The sequence below is a fragment of the Orbicella franksi genome, chromosome 10, assembly GCF_964199315.1.
Source record: "Orbicella franksi chromosome 10, jaOrbFran1.1, whole genome shotgun sequence".
Classification (NCBI taxonomy): domain Eukaryota; kingdom Metazoa; phylum Cnidaria; class Anthozoa; order Scleractinia; family Merulinidae; genus Orbicella; species Orbicella franksi.
Genome location: NC_138154.1, coordinates 13,673,916 through 13,693,114, shown reverse-complemented (window position 1 = coordinate 13,693,114; position 19,199 = coordinate 13,673,916). Strand labels below are relative to the sequence as shown.

The following is a 19,199-nucleotide window of genomic DNA, read 5'->3' as shown; positions in this document are numbered from 1 at the left end:
AGCACTAGTTTCCTAGCAACGACTGATTCGACCCAGTCTCTCTCTCTCTCTCTTTCTCTCTCTCTCTCTCTTGTTGATCAGCTGCGGAAGCTGTGAGACAACGCGAAGCTCGTTCAAGAACGTCGGAGATTATCAGGTGGGAATAGAAGTTAGTGTCTATGTTCGTGTTAACGTAACATTTACTAAGTTGGGCTGTAATTTATTTTATTCCGTTTAGTTTTCACGAATACTTATTTGTAACACTGTGTGACACGTACCCTGTCCGACACTGGCGCTTAAATATATTTAATCAGAAAGCTCAGATTATAGTTAGAGTACGTTTAAATGAAAATCCTGGGACGAAAAACCCCAGTTTTTGTCATACGTTAACTGAATTCCGTCTGATCTTGGATCCTTACTCTAATAGTCTGTCCAATCCGACAGGTTTAATTTTAAAGTTCGGCACGACTAGTCAGTGTTCTTACCGTCGCCCGTGCATGGCGAACTGAATTCATAACCTGCTGCATCAATGTTTTCCAGCATTTAAAATGGTCCTCAGCAAAGCAAAGTTCTTCCGATCTTTGGCGCGCCTGAATTAAATTCGACGTTTGAAACCACGGCTGTTCTTTTGTCATGCCAGTAACACAAAGCCTATTTAACCGCAGGGGATGACAGACTATAACTTCAAACAATAAGGATGGGCCAATACCGACAAGCAAACAAACAAACAGAAACTTTATTTCCGTGTCAATGAAGTTACTTACAATATTAAAATAAGTTAATAAGAATTAAAATTTCAACTTCAAATCTAATAATTTAAACCTATAATAATTAGTTTATAATTAAGAAATAGAAAATATGTACGGTGTTTCTATCGAGTTTTAGTATAAATCTACTAACGTTCTATCACGAATGCCGTTCTCTGATTGGATATGCTACTCACTATCTGTTTAAACAATAGAGTGTTTCTGTCGAGGAACTATCGGCTGATAGTTGCCCCGCGGAAATTTGATGTTCTTAAAACAAAATATTTGCCCGAGAAGCGAAGCTTCGAGGGCAAATATGCCAGTTTTTAGAACATCAAATTTCCAAGGGACAACAATCAGACCGATAGTTCTGAGACATAAACACCCTCTTGTCTTTATTGTTCACCACTAAATTTTTTCCGCGCGCCAGTTCAAAATTCATATTGAATTATTTTCAACTTTTTTAGATGAAAGCCGTGAAAGGTCGTTAAAGCCAACTGTAAAAAAGAAAACAGACAAAAACCCACTTAATACATATCAATTGTTTACTTTCTGTAAGCCCGCTTGTTTACAGAAACATTTTCAAGGACGAGTACTATCCATCTGGGTATTTTCCTTGGACGGGCACTATGGGTAGGGACTTTAAGACATAGTACGGCTAGGCTGTAGTACGGCGGCAGTTAATGAAGATCACTTTCCGGTGACGTCATGACGCGCGTACCAGTAAGGCTTTCCCGCCGTAGCCTTGCTTTCTACTACGGGAAAGTGCTTGGTTTCACGTACTCTTCACTACGTGAAAATAAGCCTGCTGTTTACTTCTCATTTTAACGCTTTTTTCACCGTTTAAACAGCCTAGTTTGAAGGTAAAGTTCTCAATCATAAAAATCAGTTCTAAGATCTTTGTTTCTTTGTCATTTGTACAGAAAATTTGAACGATTTTAACACCTACCGCGAGATGATCAATTCAGGCAATTAGTATCGGGCCGAACAGCCGTAGATAGGAAAGATTCGTATGTTCTAATCTGAGCTATAATTGTTTATCACTGTTCAAAATGTATTTTATTATAATCGAAAGTTTTGTATTTTCGGGCCTATCACGTAATCGTTGCACGAACAAGAGATAATCTAATCGGCGCAGGTCGCGGATAAATTGTCGCGGGTCGCGGGTAAATTGTCACGGGTCCAGAAAATTGTCGCGGGTCCGAAATAACAGTAACAATAACAATAGCTATAAAAATATTTTAAAATATATATATATATCGTATTTTCAATAGCTTGAAAATGAGCGGATAATAAATTTTAAAATTTTAGTTTATGTGCGCCCTTTCCGCGCAGTGGGTTTTTGAGTGGGGCGCTTAAATGCGAAAATTGATTTGAAGTCCTCTGAAATGGCTGGAAATGAATCTAAAATTAACAAACGTGATATTAAATTTTAATAATAATTTTAATTGCTCCTGGTTTCTGATATCTATGTATTCGTCATATGATAAAAAAGAAACCATCACGAATATCTGAGACTAAATCGCGAATGCCATAATTTGAATCTCGTGAAAAGTGGGGGCAAAAGCCCTCCCAGCCCCTCCCCCTGCGCGGTGCCTGCCTTGTACCTTGTACTGGACATACGTCAGTCTGTCACTCTGCGACACATCCCTTTGATACGTTTCAGTGTCGAAGAGCTCAATTTTTAGAACTCTGTTCCCTCGTCTTTTTAAACGGTATACAGTTGTCTATATTTCGTGTTGTCGGTCAGTCTTATTTTACATTGATCACCTGAATCAAGAATCTTTCCTTCAGTTAAAGAAACAGCAAAGCCGGAGACAATTTCCACAACCACGTGGAGTTGGCGCTGTCTGGAAATATATACTTTTTTCCAGAATCTCGCTGCATACTACACCAGTCTACTGGGTCTGAGTTGCTGTATACAGATGTCGATATTTCGAGGCATCGTTCAGTCTTATTTTACATTGATCACCTGAGTCAAGAATCTTTGCTTCAGTGAAAGAAAGAGCAAGGCCGGAGACAGTTTTTACAACCACGCGGAGTTGGCGCTGTCTGGAAATATACTTTTTTCAGAAGCTTTATGCATACTACACCAGTCTACTGGGTCTGAGTTGCTGTATACAGTTGTCTATATTTTCTGGCAGCGTTCATTCTTATCTTACATTGATCAACCGAGTCAAGAATCTCTGCTTCAGTCGTATTCGTGTGTCATTGCGGTGACCATACCTGCCCTTCGAAGCCCGTGATATCTAAGCCAAATTCAAAGTAATATCATACTGTCGACGATGAAACAAAGAAGTGACTGGACTTCAACTGAAAAGGCGGCCATTGAAACACTTGACAAAAAATGGATCCCAAATGAGAAACAAGAAACGAGAAAGAACAACGAACCCCATGGACATAACTTTGAGGCTATAGCGCACTTTAAACAGTTTTCTGATTCTCGTGATCCATATCACATTTATAAACTAAACGACAGACGCGGCAACCCAGATAAACCATCTTTCGTTTTTAAAACAAGTTAACTGAAGGCCTCATTTGCTCTCAATATGGATGAGACATCTTAAGGTCATTCCACTGAAATAGAACCTGTACTGAGATTTTTGTGAAACTTTGCCTATTGATTGTTTATATTATAGGAACTCAAATTTTGAAATAAAAATGAGGGGTCCCCATGTTCGTTTAGGAGCAACAGCACCTTGTTTATACCCATATAAATCCTTATAATTGCATCATGATTGTAGTCAAGATTGCTTGCTAAATTCACGTTTCCGACGATTGCTTTTTGTCCTACACTGAGAATTGGTCCATATTTATTTTACAAAGAGAAATTTATTACTCAATTCAGAACAACAGAAAAAAATATTAGGTCACCATACTCGTTTGCGAGAAAATGACGATTTACCTCTATGGCGAGGTCCAGCTGTAAACAAAAAGCCGCCATTTTGTAATGAGCGCGCGCTAATCACGCGTGAAATTATGCGCAGTAGGGATGCGCAGTGCAATACTGGAGAATGACCTTAAGTAAGGAATTTTGCTTTTTCAAGTGAAAAGTGAAAAGGTGCAACGGCTTTGTATCGCTTACCGCAAGTGTAGATCACCCCATTTTACGAAAGCTGGTACCACTCGCAACGATGGAATGTGAAACAAAGGACGTCTGCAACGTAGAACTGTTTTAACGAAGTGTTAAGGAGAGAAGAAAAAGGACTAAAATTACTTCTTTAACCCAAGAGGTTGGGTAACAGACATGGCTGGATCAAATATGGAAGGCCTGAAAAGAGCTATTGGTCCAGATGCGCTGAACAAATTGAAGACTTGCGCATTTCACTTCAAAGAGCGTAGAAATAGGCAAGCGAGAAAGCTAAATGAACATGATAGACGAAATTTTAAAGACCTGTGCAATGCTTTGCTCGAAGCAGTAAGTCCCACAGCTCACGAGAAATCAAAGGAAGACTTAGAAAACTTTGTCGCAGAAAGCGAGGAGAGGAAATATCTCCAGAGCTGGATCGAGTGGTGGCACAAAAGACGGAATTACATCTTTCGTGCTTTCGTGCAGTTTGAATGTGCTCCGAAAATGAACCACGCAGAGCTTATCCACGCAAGTTGGGTCAAGAGGAACAGAAAGAACATGTCCTTGCTGGATGCGGCATATGCAGATTCTCGGGACAGTATTTAACTTGAAGCGGCGGCATATAAAGCATTCCAAGATGGTGCAGGGAAGGGTGGAACAGGCCCATCTCTTCAAGAAAAACAAAATAAAGCAACAAGAGATCGGATCCGCGGGCTCAACGGCTCGAAAAGGACCTGATCAGGGAGGATCTTTGTGACGAAGACAATATATCAGCTTCTCATGATACGCCTGGAAGCCCCAATCCCTATATGATCGCCACAATGCTAGTAGTGTCAGTTAAACGACAAAGTCTGCCGGAACACGAGAAGGACGGTACCGACCTACTCGTAGTAAAACCTTTATCGATAGGCTACAAACGCCAAAACTAGAGAAGGAAGAGCTCAAGATAAAATCAATGGACTTCTCCACAGCCCATCAAAGAGCCTACATCGTAGTAAACCGAAGAAAAAATTCTAATCATAAAGTAGAAATAGGAAAAAGTCCCTCTTGTGATTGTGCAGATTTCGTGAAGAATTCTGGAAAAGAATTATGTAAACATATAATATGGACATAACTTAACATATGTCGACTGCTGGAGAACAGTAATCTGTTGCATCAGCTGTTTTTAACTGATAACGAGGCCTTGTCTGTTGTTGCAAATTCCTACTCAGTCATTCCACAAAACCTGATGTATAAAAAGGGCACCAACAAAACTAGAAAAGAAATAATACAGAAACTTCTTTCAAATGACCCTCGTAGTAAAAACCAACAAGTCTGGACTCTAGAATTAAAGAAGAAGAAAAGAGGACCAGCGCCAAGATGCCGGGCTTGTAGAAGAATACAAAATGAAGATGAGTTACCCGTCAACGTTAAAGGGCTTTATGTCCCTTATGAACAGAATTTCGTTACGGAAACAATGTTTTATTTTTGTCCGAAACAACAATGCATAAACAATATTCCGCATTGAACTGATTTAAAACCACCGGACAGAATCAGACCGGACAGATCGACTGGTGACGTCACAATAGCAGCTTTGAAAGATAATGGTTTACCTTTGTCATACTGGAAACTGGTTACTAATTTTAGGGATCGATGCGTTTGAACTTCGTGGGCTCGTTGTTTGTCTAGCTGGAGGGATGTGCTTGAATTTTGAGAGTTTGCTCCCTACTTCTTACAAATAATAATAAACTAAAATTGTAAAATTTATTATCCGCTAATTTTAAAGCTATTGTTATTGTTATTGTTTTTGGAAAACTAGGAAACAATAAAAGTTCAATTTTTCGGACCCGCCACAATTTTCTGGACCCCCGACAACTTATCCGCAACCCGCCACAATTTACCCGCGACCCGCGACACGCGCCGATTAGATTATCACTACGAACAACCTCTCCGTGTTGAAATCGAGCTTTTTTATATCAGAGTTTATATTTTATTTTGTGGTTGGAATTACAGGCGGCTCTATCAAGTTCTAAAGGGCAAATCTGGGTTCTGGGAGATGTAAGACGGATACAGGAGAAGGAAATCATTGTCATTAATCAAGCCTATTTCGTATGAAAGTAGAATAATCTCTGGTTTCCTTGAAAGTAGTCATTTTTGTAAAGACACGTAGAGACTGTACACACCGTTGCCGTACAGCAGAATTTTAATCATTTGAGTTTGGCGGGTAAAACACTGTTCTCAGCCTAGTCCCTCACGGCCAAAGTAGCCGTAGTAGCACCTCGCCGTAGCGTATCTTAAAGTCCCTAGTGTCTCTCCGCGAATGCTATCGCGTCACGTGATCAATTTAAACTAATAAGAATCGGAGAAAATTTAGTGGTGAACTATAATTGGTGATAGATAGTGAGTAGCGTAGCACTGTGCCCTTGTTAACAAAAGGACAGCCGCTTCTTGACGTTTTCGAGTGTCTGTAGAGAGGATTTAGATAAAGTTTTGAACGACTAGTAGATTTATACTAAAACAATTAGATTATTCGCTCTCGATTTCTATGCGTGATCGTGATCACGCGATCGGAATCTCGAACTCATAATCTAATTGCTTGATAGAAACACGATTTTTAACCAATCCGCGCACGTATTTTCTTAGGACTGTTTTCTAATATAAGACATCAATGACTAGCATTAAAGGTTTCATCAGTAAAAAGATATCGGTACTACATACAACCTCGTTCTCAGGGTCTCTCATGTTTCCGCCCTCTCCTCTCTCGTTCTAGGAGGGCGGAAAGATGGGAGACCCTGGGAACGAGGTTGTGTGTATATGTTGTACTACATATGGGCTATGTTTTTCGATACTGCACGTGACTTGACCACGCTTTTCTCCTTCTGTGCCTTCGTTTTTCTGGTCCGCACCATAGGAGGTACGTAGTTGTGTGCAGTGGACCGTGGTGGGCGCTTATTCAAGGTTGAGTGGGAGGGGGGACGGGGTGGAGATGGGTACTTATTCGAGGCTGGGAGCTTATTAACTTTTACTGCGTTTAGGATGGGCGCTTATTCGAGGTGGGTGCTTATTCGAACAAATACGGTATGTTATTGATTAGGGCTGAATCGAATCTTGGAGCGTAACCGCTTTTCAAAATGATTCAGTCCGTATTATGCACTCACGGCACCCCAATGCCAGACGAAATAGGAATCGATTTAAATTCTTTTCTCCAACAGCTTCTTCTTCAAGTGATAAAGCTTCGCATCAAGCGGTTAACATGAAACCGGTAAATTTACCTCATCTAAGTGGTTGGGAAATGTTACATTTTGTAACGTCTTGCAAGAATCAAAGCAAGCACGTAAACAAACCCTCAAGAGTGCACATTGCGGAAGTCAATCTCGTCCCCAGAGTCTGCCCGTTTTCGGTCAGTGGTGACCACACTGGCCCGCCCTCCGATTTCTCGGGAGGTCGACCCAGAGGTCTCGATTTCTTGGTGCTAAACAAACGGATCGCGGGCTCTGGGTATGAGATTGGCGGTTACTTAAAAGTGTGAATCCAAAAATAAAGTGGTGTTAAAATTTTGAACTTCTCATAAAGGGTCATGTATCTTTGTATTTTTTGTTTTAGTCATGTTTAACGAAACATCGAGCGTCGACGCTTCTTTTTATGAGACTCTTCTTGTCGATGACACCATGACAAGTTTGGATTTGAGGGGAAAAAACATTAGTGACAATGGCGCGCTTTCTCTGTCGGCAGCACTAAAACTCAATGACACCTTGACTAGTTTAGATTTGAGCGAGAACAACATTGGCGATGCTGGTGCGAGTGCTATCTCTGAGGCGCTTGATGTCAATAATACCTTGACCACTTTGAACATGAGCAAGAACAATATTGGAGACACTGGGGTGCATAATCTCTCGATGAGTTTACGAGTCAATGACGTGTTGACCAAATTGGATTTGAGCGGGAACGACATTGGCGATGCTGGTGCGAGTGCTATCTCTGAGGCTCTCGATGTCAATAATACCTTGACCACTTTGAACATGAGCAAGAACAACATTGGAGACACTGGGGTACATAATCTCGCGATGGGTTTACAAGTCAATGACGTGTTAACCGTTTTGGATTTGTCCGAGAACAACTTTGGAGATTCTGGTGCCAGTTCTGTTTCCGAGTCTCTTATTTTTAACACCACCTTGACCACTTTGCATATGAGTAAAAACAACATTGGTGATAATGGTGCGTCTTCTCTCTGCCAGGCCCTAAATGTCAATACCACTTTGGCACATTTGGACGTAAGCGGGAGCAACATCAGTGATTTCGTTTTGAGTACTCTCTCCGAGGCTCTTAAAGCTAATGCCACGAAGCGTCAGATAGGTAAGTTGAGAACATAGCCAAATCGTGGACTGCAAAACAAGGGAGTTACTTTGACTATTACAATAACGTTCCAAAGTAACGGCTCTCGTGTGCTACCTTTTGGTTGTCAAATAAAGCTTTAGTCACCCGACTTGGTTTTCTTTAGGGGGTCCAATTTACATTTTCCGACGAACACCCACTCCTCTTTAAAATAGGAATTCCTGTGTCCTCCTGGTCGGTCGCAGAACGGTATATCCTACACTTTCTCCACCAATAAACACTTGAACAGATCACAATGCGCCATAAAGTGATTAAAAAAAAAAAACGTTTGTAAATGCAGATGATTCAAAGTTGCCCCTGTCATCACTAGGGAACTGATTATGAGCTTTTCTGGGAAATCGATTATTCTAAGCTAAATTGGACTCTGATCCTCGAGTAGCTTGCAGAACAGGCGGATTAGCGGGCTTGCACCTAGTCCGCCAATCCGCCTTTTCTGCATGCTAATCCCTAAGTGAACATGAACGGCTCCATACCCCTCTTTAATTTACAAACTAAAAGAAATCTGGGGCGAGTCTCAGCTCGCAGTTACTTGTGGACGTTGAATTTTAGCATGAGAATGCTGTAAAGGAATTTACACTTGGCAACATGTAGCGTCACAGTGGTCATACGCGAAAAATCAACGTCATGTACCGCGTTTCTATCGAGTTTTAGTATAAATCTACAAGCGTTCTATCACGAATGCCGTTCTCTGATTGGCTATGCTACTCACTATCTATTCTGTTGTAGATGGTGAGTAGCGTAGCCGCTTTTTTGTGTTTTCAAAGTGTCTTTGAAGAGGATCTAGATTAAATTTTTGAACGACTAGTAGGACTATACTAAAACAATTAGATTAGTCGCCCTTAATTTCTATGCGTGATGGTTGACAGCTCGCGCGGGCTGCACCCTCGTCAACTATCACGCGTTATAAATCACTAAATTTTCTCCGATTCTTATTTGTTTAAATTGATCACGTGACGTGATTGTGTTCGTCCGCGGAGAGACACTATCAGCCCCTAGTGCGCGTCCGGAGAAAATACCCCGGGGGGGCACTGCCATATATGGGCTGTACAGGTATGTGCCGCTGTGAAGGGTATGGTTTTCAAGTAGTTTACTCTAGGATAGGGTATATAAATCAAAGCGTTTGGGTCTAGAATAGGGTATAATTTTTCACAAAACTGACTAGTTGGTTGAAGATTTTATCTAGACTAAGGAAAGCAGTGACTCAAAAATATAAAAAAAATCAAATCGGCAAGTTTAAATTTACGCAAATCAGCCTCAACAGTGTCAATAGATGGGGGGATTTGGGGAGTTTACTCTAGTATAGGATAGCAAAATTCAGCTGAACTAGCTCTGGTATAGGCTAAGGGTTCCAGTGTCCCAGCGGCACATCCTCACCCAGAAATGCCCAAAGTACCCTCCCCGGGGAAAATACCCGCGGGCTTATAGAAAATACCGTAGAATTCCGAAAGTAACAGCCCCCGTTACTTTCGGATTTAACAGGCCCAAGGAACCGCTACTTTCGGGTAGCCGTTACTTTCGGGTAGCTGTTACTTTCGAATGGTTAAAAAACGTTTGTAATTGGGCAGTCATTTTACACAAAGAAGACACGTTACATGATACGTATGAAAAGGTCATTCAGGTCACGTATTAACCTGCGACCAGGCGTTACGTATTTATTACTGTGGTGTTTGCGGAACAAACAGAGACTGGATTCGACAACACAACGTTTTAATCCGCCATTTTAGATGGTCTCTTCTATTCAAGCACATGGTCACTTCCAAATAAGGAAATACCATATATGGACATACACTACATCCCTCCCTAACTTAATAAAGAGCTCCACAAAGTCTAATAAAAAAAAACATATGAACTAATCTTGGCTCTTTCAGTTCAATGTCTCAAAACAAATGAATAAAATGTCGACAATTGATACACGATAAACAGTCTTTAGAGTTCAGTCACTTTTGGCAAATAAAGTCCTTCATCCACTTAGGGCTCTCTCTTTTTCTGACTGGACGACTATCTGGCTTTTCTGGAACTGCAGAAGGTACAGTTTGTCTTTGGGAATCCGGCTGAATTCCATCCATCGAATCTTGCTCGAAACTAGCTCCTTCTTTGGGTGTGTCAGTTGTTTTTGACGGAGCCGGGGGCTCAGTTCCTGAAGCACCTGGGTCTACAAACTTCTTCATGTGACCAGTATTCCTCATTTTACTTTGGCCAGAAGAATTCTCAATGATAACTGCATTTCCATTCTTCTCTACTACTCGATACGGCTCGAGCTCAAATGTTGGTGACAACTTGTTCTCGCGGTTCTGACGTAGCAGGATCATGTCGCCCTCGGCATTGTCACTTGTTGTGGCATGTCTCTTTGAGTCAGCATACTCTTTCCCTCTTAGCTTCCTGCGAGCATACCTTTCTCTGAGAAGAATTTGCCACTCTGCTTCAGTAGCCTGATCACGAGAAGGTTTAACCTGTGGCAACTTATCTCTTAACTTTCTGCCCATAAGGAGCTCAGCTGGAGATAGTGAAGTGACTGTATGGGGAGTGCCGCGATACTGGAAAAGAAAGTCTTGTACTTCTCTCTTCCAATCTTTGCCTTGTAGTTGTGCTATTCGGATTGCCTTCAGGAGGGTTTTGTTGAGCCTCTCTACTTCGCCATCACTTTGAGGCCAATACGGGATGCCCTTCTTGTGATCAATCGATAAGTACTCGAGGAATCCTTCAAATTCTCGTGAAGCAAACGGTGGACCATTATCACTTCTGAGGGTTTCAGGCAAACCATGAGTGCGAAACATGCTCTCCATGCATTTGATCACATTTCCTGCATCTGTCTTGGTCAGAAAAGCTATTTCTGGCCACTTAGAATAATAGTCAACTACAACGAGCAAGTGTCCCTTCTTTGGAATCTCTAGTAAGTCCACAGCAATTTCACTCCATGGGCCTTGAGGCAGTGGTGTTGACCTTATTGGTTCTGGCTTTGGTCTGGGTCCAACCAGCTGGCATGGGTAGCAGGCTCGGATTGACTTTTCAACTTGTTTGTCAAGGTCTGGCCACCATACTTTCTCTCTTAATCGAGATTTCGTTCGCACCATCCCTTGGTGACCCTCATGAGCCAGTTGAATGGTCTGGTTCCACAACTTTTCTGGAATGACAACTTTGTTTCCTCTCATAACCAGCTGTCCCATTATCCAGAGTTCATTTCTAACAGCTTTGTAGGTTGTTCCTTGGAGTTTCGACCAATCACCAGAAGTTATGGCATGGCGAACCAGTTGCAGGGTAGGGTCTCGCTCTGATTCTCTCTCAACTTGGCGGGGTGCTAATGCTGCAGGTATGGCATCAGCAACTATGCTGCGTGCATATTCTTCTGTCTGCTTGATGGCTGCATCAGGAGTACTATCTACTGGCAATCTGCTCAATGCGTCAGCGGCGTTTTCTCTGCCAGGGATGTGTCTGATGCTAAACTTGAACTGCTGCATGTATAACAACCATCTTTCAATTCTGGCTGAAGGTGGTTTTGAATGTGGACCAAACACAGTGACCAGCGGCTTATGGTCAGTGCAAATTTCGAACTCATTTCCATGGATGTACAGGAAGAACTTCTCACAGCCCCACTTCACCGCCAGTGCCTCCCTCTCAAACTGAGAATATCTGCTCTCGGGTGGAGTTAGTTTTCGGCTAGCATAGTGTACAGGTCTGTACAGGCCATTAGCTTGCTTTTGTTCCAAGACAGCTCCGATACCTACTGGTGAGGCGTCTGTGGTGACACGGGTCTCCGCTCCTTGTTTGAAGAATGCCTTGACTGGTGCCTGCGTCAGCTGCATTTTGACTGCTTGGAAAGCCTTCTCTTCAGCAGTGCCCCATTTCCATTTGGCATGTGATTTGGTTAGATCCCACAGTGGGCTGGCAATGATCGCGAAGCTTGGAATGAACCTTGAACAATATTGTGCCAAACCAAGGAAGCTTCGCAGCTCTGACTGGTCCTTTGGTCTTGGTGCTTGCACAATGGCTTCAACTTTGTCACCAGATACTTGTAATCCCTCGTCAGTTAACACGTTACCAAGGTACTCCATGCTATTCACGCCGATCTGGCACTTTTCATAATTCAGTGTTAAGCCACTCTCTTCTAATTTCTTCATGACTTGATTCAACCTTTCGTCATGTTCTTCTTCAGAAGCGCCAACTACACGGATATCATCATGAATATTGTGAGCGCCAGGGCAATCTTTGAGTATCTGCCAGATGATGTGTTGGAACTTCTCAGTGGCCATATTGACACCAAATATCAGACGTTTGTAGCAGTAAAGACCATTAGGTCCTGCAAAAGTGGTAATGTCTCTTGACTCTGGAGCAAGTTCTACTTGGTGAAATGCCATGTTCAAATCTAACTTGGAGAACACTTTTGCCCCTGAAATTTCTTGCAGTGTCTCTTCAATGGTAGGCACAGGGTGTTTTTCTCTTAATATCGCTCGATTGGCTTGCCTCATGTCTAAACATATGCGAACATCACCATTTGGCTTTTCGACACTAACAAGGGGGTTAATCCAACTTGTTGGACCGTTCACTTTCTCTATCACATCAAGCTTCTCAAGTTCCTCTAGTTTGTCAACAACCTTTTGTTTCCTGCTGAACGGAATTCTTCGCATAGCTTGAGCAACTGGGGTGACACTTTCATCTACATGCAGTTTTAATTGGAAATTTCTCAATTTTCCAAGACCAGTAAACACTTGAGGGTACTTTGCCTTAAGGGCAGCCTTCTTATCAGTAACATCTTTGAGTTGACAAGCGTTCACAGAAACACCCACTTTCAAGACACCTAATTCTTCAGAAGAGCTCCTGCCCAGCAATGTGTCTGCGGAGCCTGGCATTACGAAGAACTCAGCTTTCAACGACGTTTGTGTATTAGGTACACTAATGTTCAACATGCATTTTCCTCTAAGCTTTAACGGCTGCTGAGATGCATAAGCATAAACTTTCCTGTCAGTCTCTAACAACTCTAGCTTTCCATTGGACACTTTATCAAACACTTGCTCAGACATTAAGTTGCAGGTAGCACCTGAGTCTATGATGACATTGACAGGTTCACTTTCAATCATAAGAGGTAAAGTGTTTGACTCACCATCTGAGGTGCTAAAGACATAGAATCCATCATCTTTACTGACTTCGCTTCCTTCCACGTCATCTTGGTCAGGCTGGTCGCCTATGGTTCGTACGCCTTCTCGTTTTCTTCCAGATTTGCCTCTTCCTTTGCCATGTTTATCCTGTTTCGTGTGACAACAGACCTCCATGTGCCCACGTTTTCCACATTTGCTGCAAGTATGGTTACGAGAAACTTTACAATCTTTCGCCATGTGACCTGTCTTATCGCATCTCCAACATTTGCCTTGCCATGGCTGCTTGCTCTTCGCTCCTTTATCGCCCCTACTTCGGTCTTCCCAGGTACGATTCACAGTTTCTTCGCTTACGAGAACCAAGGCATCCTTATGGTGATAGGTGCTCACGATTTCCAGAAGTCTGGTCAGACTAAGGTTTTCTTCGCGGTAGAATTTGCCCTTCAGTTCCTTATTCGTGATATGCGAAATCACAATATCTCTCACCTGGTTATCTTCTTCTTCACCATAGTCACAGTGTTCCGCTAAACTTTTCAAACGCGTAACGAAGTTGTTGATCTTTTCGCCCGGATTCGGCTGGCTGGCAAGCAGTTTTTGTCTCGCTAGAGGTACGTTCTTCTTCACTTTGAAATGGTCCGAGAGACACTTCATCGCTTTATCGAACTCTTTGTTGTCTCCTCGCACTTCAGCTGAATACGTTTTGAAAATTTCACGGACTCCAGGTCCTGCGAGATGTAGAAGTAGAGCTCGCTTTTGCACTTTGTCTTCAACCCCCGAAGCTGCCACAAATAGTTCGAACTCAGCTTTCCACTTGTCCCAGCGTTGAGCCAGTGTGGCTGGTTCCCCAATGCAGTCGAAGGGAGATATGCACGGTAATCCACTTAATGTGACCGCCATCCTCGTCGCCAAAATGTGGTGTTTGCGGAACAAACAGAGACTGGATTTGACAACACAACGTTTTAATCCGCCATTTTAGATGGTCTCTTCTATTCAAGCACATGGTCACTTCCAAATAAGGAAATACCATATATGGACATACACTACAATTACCAAAGCATACTGTAACAAAAAAAGGCGCCAAACGTGTGTACAATACAATGAAAAGTAGCGTTCATATTATACGGGAACTAAATACTGTATTATTTGACTCTGATCATACCGTATCTAGCACATACAGCCCTTATATGTAATGTGCTACGTTAAACACCGGTACAAGTACCGGTAAAGATGAAATGAGCGAATATTTAAAAGACTGCTTGATTGATTGGAGTTGATCCAAATAGAGACAATTGGTCACATTTTATTTGTAGTACGACCCTAGTACGGTACCGTTCCACCGGTAGGTAGTTTATGCAATGCTTTTGAATCGATTTTGAAAATACACACAAGAGACCACTGATTGGTATTTGTTATAAATAAAATAGGAAATTATTCAATTCACTGCCAAGTTGTATTTCTAAGCACTTACCGTACTGTTTGAAACAGGCGTTACATTAAATACAACAGATTTTATTGTTTTTAAGTTGTCATTTTTGAAAGGGCCGCTACTTTCGGCGGGATCGTTACTTTCGGGGGGGCCGTTACTTTCGGAATTTAATAGAAAGATAAAAAAATTAACGTTACTTTCGGGAAGCCGTTATTTTCTGAGGGCCTTTACTTTCGGAATTCTACAATTCGAAATAGACAATGAAAATTGTATTAAGTGGGTTTTTGTCTGTTTTATTTTTCAAACTTGACATTTGACTTTCACGGGCTTCATCTAAAAATGTTGAAAATATTTGAATATGAATTTTGAACTGGCGCGCGTAAGAAGATTTAGTGGTGAACAATAAAGACAATAGAGTGTTTATGTCTCGGAACTATCGGTCTGATAGTTGCCCCTTTGGAAATTTGATGTTTTTAAAACCAGCATATTTGTTTTAAGAACATCAAATTTCCAAAGGGCAACTATCTGCTGATAGTTCCTCGACAGAAACACTCTATTGTTTAAATAGAAATCTCGAGCTCATAATCTAATTGTTTAATACAAACACGAGTGGAAGTTTAAGAGATCGTGTTCTCCCAAACTTCCACAAGTTTGAAGCGAAACTGTGCAAGATTTTTATAAGAAAACATTAGGAAACTAGTGGTAGTAAATCAAATTATGAGCCGATTAACCAAGTGGATCACAATTATTTTAAAAATTTGCTATTAGCTTACATTAGTTTGTCGGCGGGATTGTGCGCTCGCAGTGCGTTTGACCGCTGTCACTTTTGGCAGCATTCTTGTCCCCAGAGCCTTCTCGAAACGAGTAGAACTGGGGACGAGAATGCTGCTAAAGGGGAAAACAGTGTGCAACAAGTTGCGTAAAATATAGCCCAGTGGGCCAGCCTAGTGTAGATAGACCTAAATAGTTTGCTGGGTTAGACAGACAGACAGACAGACAGACAGCCTATATTTTAGCCCCATGAACGATTTAAAGCTTTGCAGCTTATGGGGTCGTGCAAAAAAAAAAAAAAACCAAACAAACAAACAAAGCCTAGGCTCAGTCGTTTCAGGGAGAACCTTCTTAGTACTCGGCCTCGTATCGATGTATTTGGAAAAGGAAAGAATTGTCAAATGATGTCGCATTTTGTCATGATGTAAACACCATATGTAATCAGTAATTTAATGACTCTTTTCTATAGGTAAACGTCATCGAAAGGCCCCAAAATCAAGCTGCGCATTGTTGTGAAAATGGCGGTTGACGTGGCATCTCAGGAAACCACACATTCATGATGTACTGATACTGACAACTGGAAACTGTTGTTTGAATTGCTCAGTAGGACGGATTAGCTTAACCCTCTGTGGATTATTACAAATAAGAAAGGCGACGCATGCATAGCTGCGTTCTTAAAACTTAAGGTTCAAGGTCTGTTGTATTTCAGTCCCGGGGGGGGGGGTGGTACTCCCAGAAACATTTGGCGGGGGTGTGCGGCCCACTTCCCAAAACCCTTACCCCATTTATGACCAAAATCTGCGATTTTCTCTACCCTATTTATGACCAGACCAAAAATTTGATACCCTTTTTATGACCGTTACGGCTGACACAGTTGCCCTAAACATAATATTTGAAGGGCTTTTGTTTATGGTCTTATCGATAATGATGAAAAAGTAGCTTCCTCTAAAAAACATAACCAATTCGACTACAGTACAAACACCATACCTTTTTAAGACTAAAATGGCCAGAATCGACACTCTATTTATGACCAAAACGGCTGAAAAACCCTACCCTTTGGGGGTCGCACATACCTCTATAGCCCATATAGCCCATATAAGGGAGTATACCCCCCCCCCAACCGGGATTTCAGTCCTGTTAACTATTAGATGACATGGATCGACAAACGTTCAGGGGCACTCCATGACGGTTTTCTCTTTTTAAGGCTAGTTGACGGAGTGCTTTTGAAAGCTCTCGAGGTTCATTTTAGGCTGGTCATTCTAGAGGAACTTGAGTCTTCTCGAATTTATTTGCTTTTTGGTCCATTTCCCGAAAACCTCAGCAGCAGGTAACTTTCCGAAAATCATAGCTGGCCTTTCTTTGGTATCCAAAATGACATATTTTTATCAACCCAGTAGCAACAGGCAGTATATTTCTCTTAGCTTATCAAGAAAGTTCGAGGTGGAATTCCTCTTAGAAAACTGGAGGGGATATAGACCTTCCGAACAGGCGATTTACTAACCGGGTTGTTCAAAGCCCGATTTAATCAACCCAGGATTAGCGAGAATTTTGATTTCAGTTTTGCATTTTTTCAGTGTGGCGTTTTGTTTATATTGTTTGTCCTTCAGTTTTGAGTTTGCGTAATCTCAAACTACACAAAACAAAGGAAGTGAAAATCATTTTTATGCAAGCGGAAAATAGATACTTCGGTTAACTTTTAATCCTGGGTTAGCGTTACCGGCTTTGCAACAACCCGGCCCTGAACGTTGAGCACAATTATCCTGAACTACGATATGTCACTCTTCTTTATTTCCTTTGCGCAAGTGGGCCGCCAAGGCGGATTGTAAAGGTCGGTACACACGAGGAGACTAGTCCCTGCAACTAGTCCCCGGAAGAGTTTACACGAAGGGACTGGTCGCAGGGACTTGTCCCACGAACAGTTCACACGAAGCGTCTTGACGAACAAGTCGCAGGGACTTGTCCCTAAAATTCAAACCAGTTTGAATTCGTGGGACTAGTCGCAAGGACCAAATTTAGTCCCTGCGACTAGATTTTGTGGCAAAAATTGCCATTTTACACGATGGGACTTGTCTCCGCGACTTTGTTGCAGCGACTAGTCGCATGGACTCGTCCCCTCGTATGTGCTGACCTTAAAACTGGGGCACGCTTCATATGTGACGTCAGAACTTCTTGAGGCCATACCAGCAGTTGCCATTAGAGCGGTTTTCATCTGAGTGTCAAAAAGTAATTGGTGCATTACAACGTTACACGGTTGGCTTAAAAACCTGGCGCAGCTTTTTCATCCAATCAGAAGTACAGTCCAACTTGTATATAACGGCCACCCTCGGGACTTGAGGAACTGACTGCTTAATACAGGAGCACTAAAAATACTCACTGGGCGCGGTCTAATGTCAGTTTTAATGGCATATCGTACAAAAACACTTCACGCAGGGAAGCAGTAGGACAATCAACGCTCTTTCAAGCGATCAATACTTTAAACAAGGTTCAGTGCCAACTTGTAACTTAACGGTATAATATACGTAACATTGTGTAAAAGTACTGTGCAATAAATTGTCCTCTTCTCCTCTACGGTACACAGTACTGTATTTCTATGACACGACAAAATATCTCATTCCGTGATTTCATAGTTGTTACGTTCAGGGTAGCCGCTTAACAGAGGTAAAAATAACAAAGAAAAACAAACATATGACTGCTACAGGGTGGCCGCGGCCGCTTAATAGAGGTGGCCGCCTAATACAGGTAACAAATACAGCGTTTGTATGAGCAAAAAATCAGGACTTAATAGATGGTGGCCAATTAAAAGAGGATGGGCGCTTAATACAGGGCCGCACGTGTTAGATACAGGTTCGACTGTAAAACCAACTCCCATCGTGATGCCTTTGCACACGTTTTCCCGTACTTTACGTCAGTTACATGTGATTACTTCGAGAAGTTTTGATTGGTTCATTGTATTGTGTGTGTCCTTTAATTTGTGATTGGCTATTGAGAGTGATTACTGTAGTTTTGGTTTTACTACACTCAGTTGAAAACCGCACTATGTTATAACCATAACGGTATCCTTTCCAGAAGCTAAGGCATGCATAGAAGATTGATATGAAAACAGCAAGACATTTAGATGATCCTAGCATGCTGAATCCACTTGCTGTGCGATGCAAACTGTTGCGGGCAATTTCACAATCTGATTGGCTACACAGGCAGCTACGATCGATTGATAGAAGGCCTTAGAGTGCGCGCTCGTTTTTAAAATCATATCAATAGTGGTAGAAAAACCATTTACGTTGCTAGTCTGTAACCGGATAAGACTGTTCGCACTTGGTTTCCATCGCCCTCTTAGCGTTACGTAAAAGATAATTATGTGGCAATTTCAATTGTAAAATGCAAATCTTATTCATAGTGGTCACGCACTTAGCTATACAAGCACTAAGCTTAGCTAGTTTACAGGCATGCCACTGAAACAAAGGAAACAAATATTTCAAATAAACGTAACATAGTTGAAAATGCCAACTGGTAGGAGGCAGACCAGTTGGCTATTTACAAAGCGTGATAGAGGATTGAACTCGGGACTACCGAGAAACAAATTCCGCTATTGGCAGGGTGGAGGCCTTGGACCCGGGACCTCCGCGTCCTAAACCACTCGGCCACGCTGCCTCGTCTAATTAAAAGCTGATTTCGGAATAGGTTAGTTAGAATAGATCAAAATTCTTGGGGGAGCTCAGACAAAAGAGATCACATTGAGTTCAATGCACGAA

The 19,199-nt window shown here is 42.0% G+C and overlaps 1 protein-coding gene across 1 annotated transcript; it reads left to right on the top strand.

Annotated features, from left to right (window-relative positions):
* Window positions 1–107: 107 nt before the first annotated feature.
* LOC145499982 (uncharacterized) lies at window positions 108–19,168 on the top strand. Its single transcript, XM_081479499.1, has 3 exons — window positions 108–148; window positions 7,378–8,127; window positions 15,920–19,168. Exons 2-3 carry the CDS (start codon window positions 7,380–7,382, stop codon window positions 15,964–15,966), a joined length of 795 nt encoding a protein of 264 aa, XP_081335625.1. The 5' UTR covers window positions 108–148; window positions 7,378–7,379; the 3' UTR covers window positions 15,967–19,168.
* Window positions 19,169–19,199: the final 31 nt, after the last annotated feature.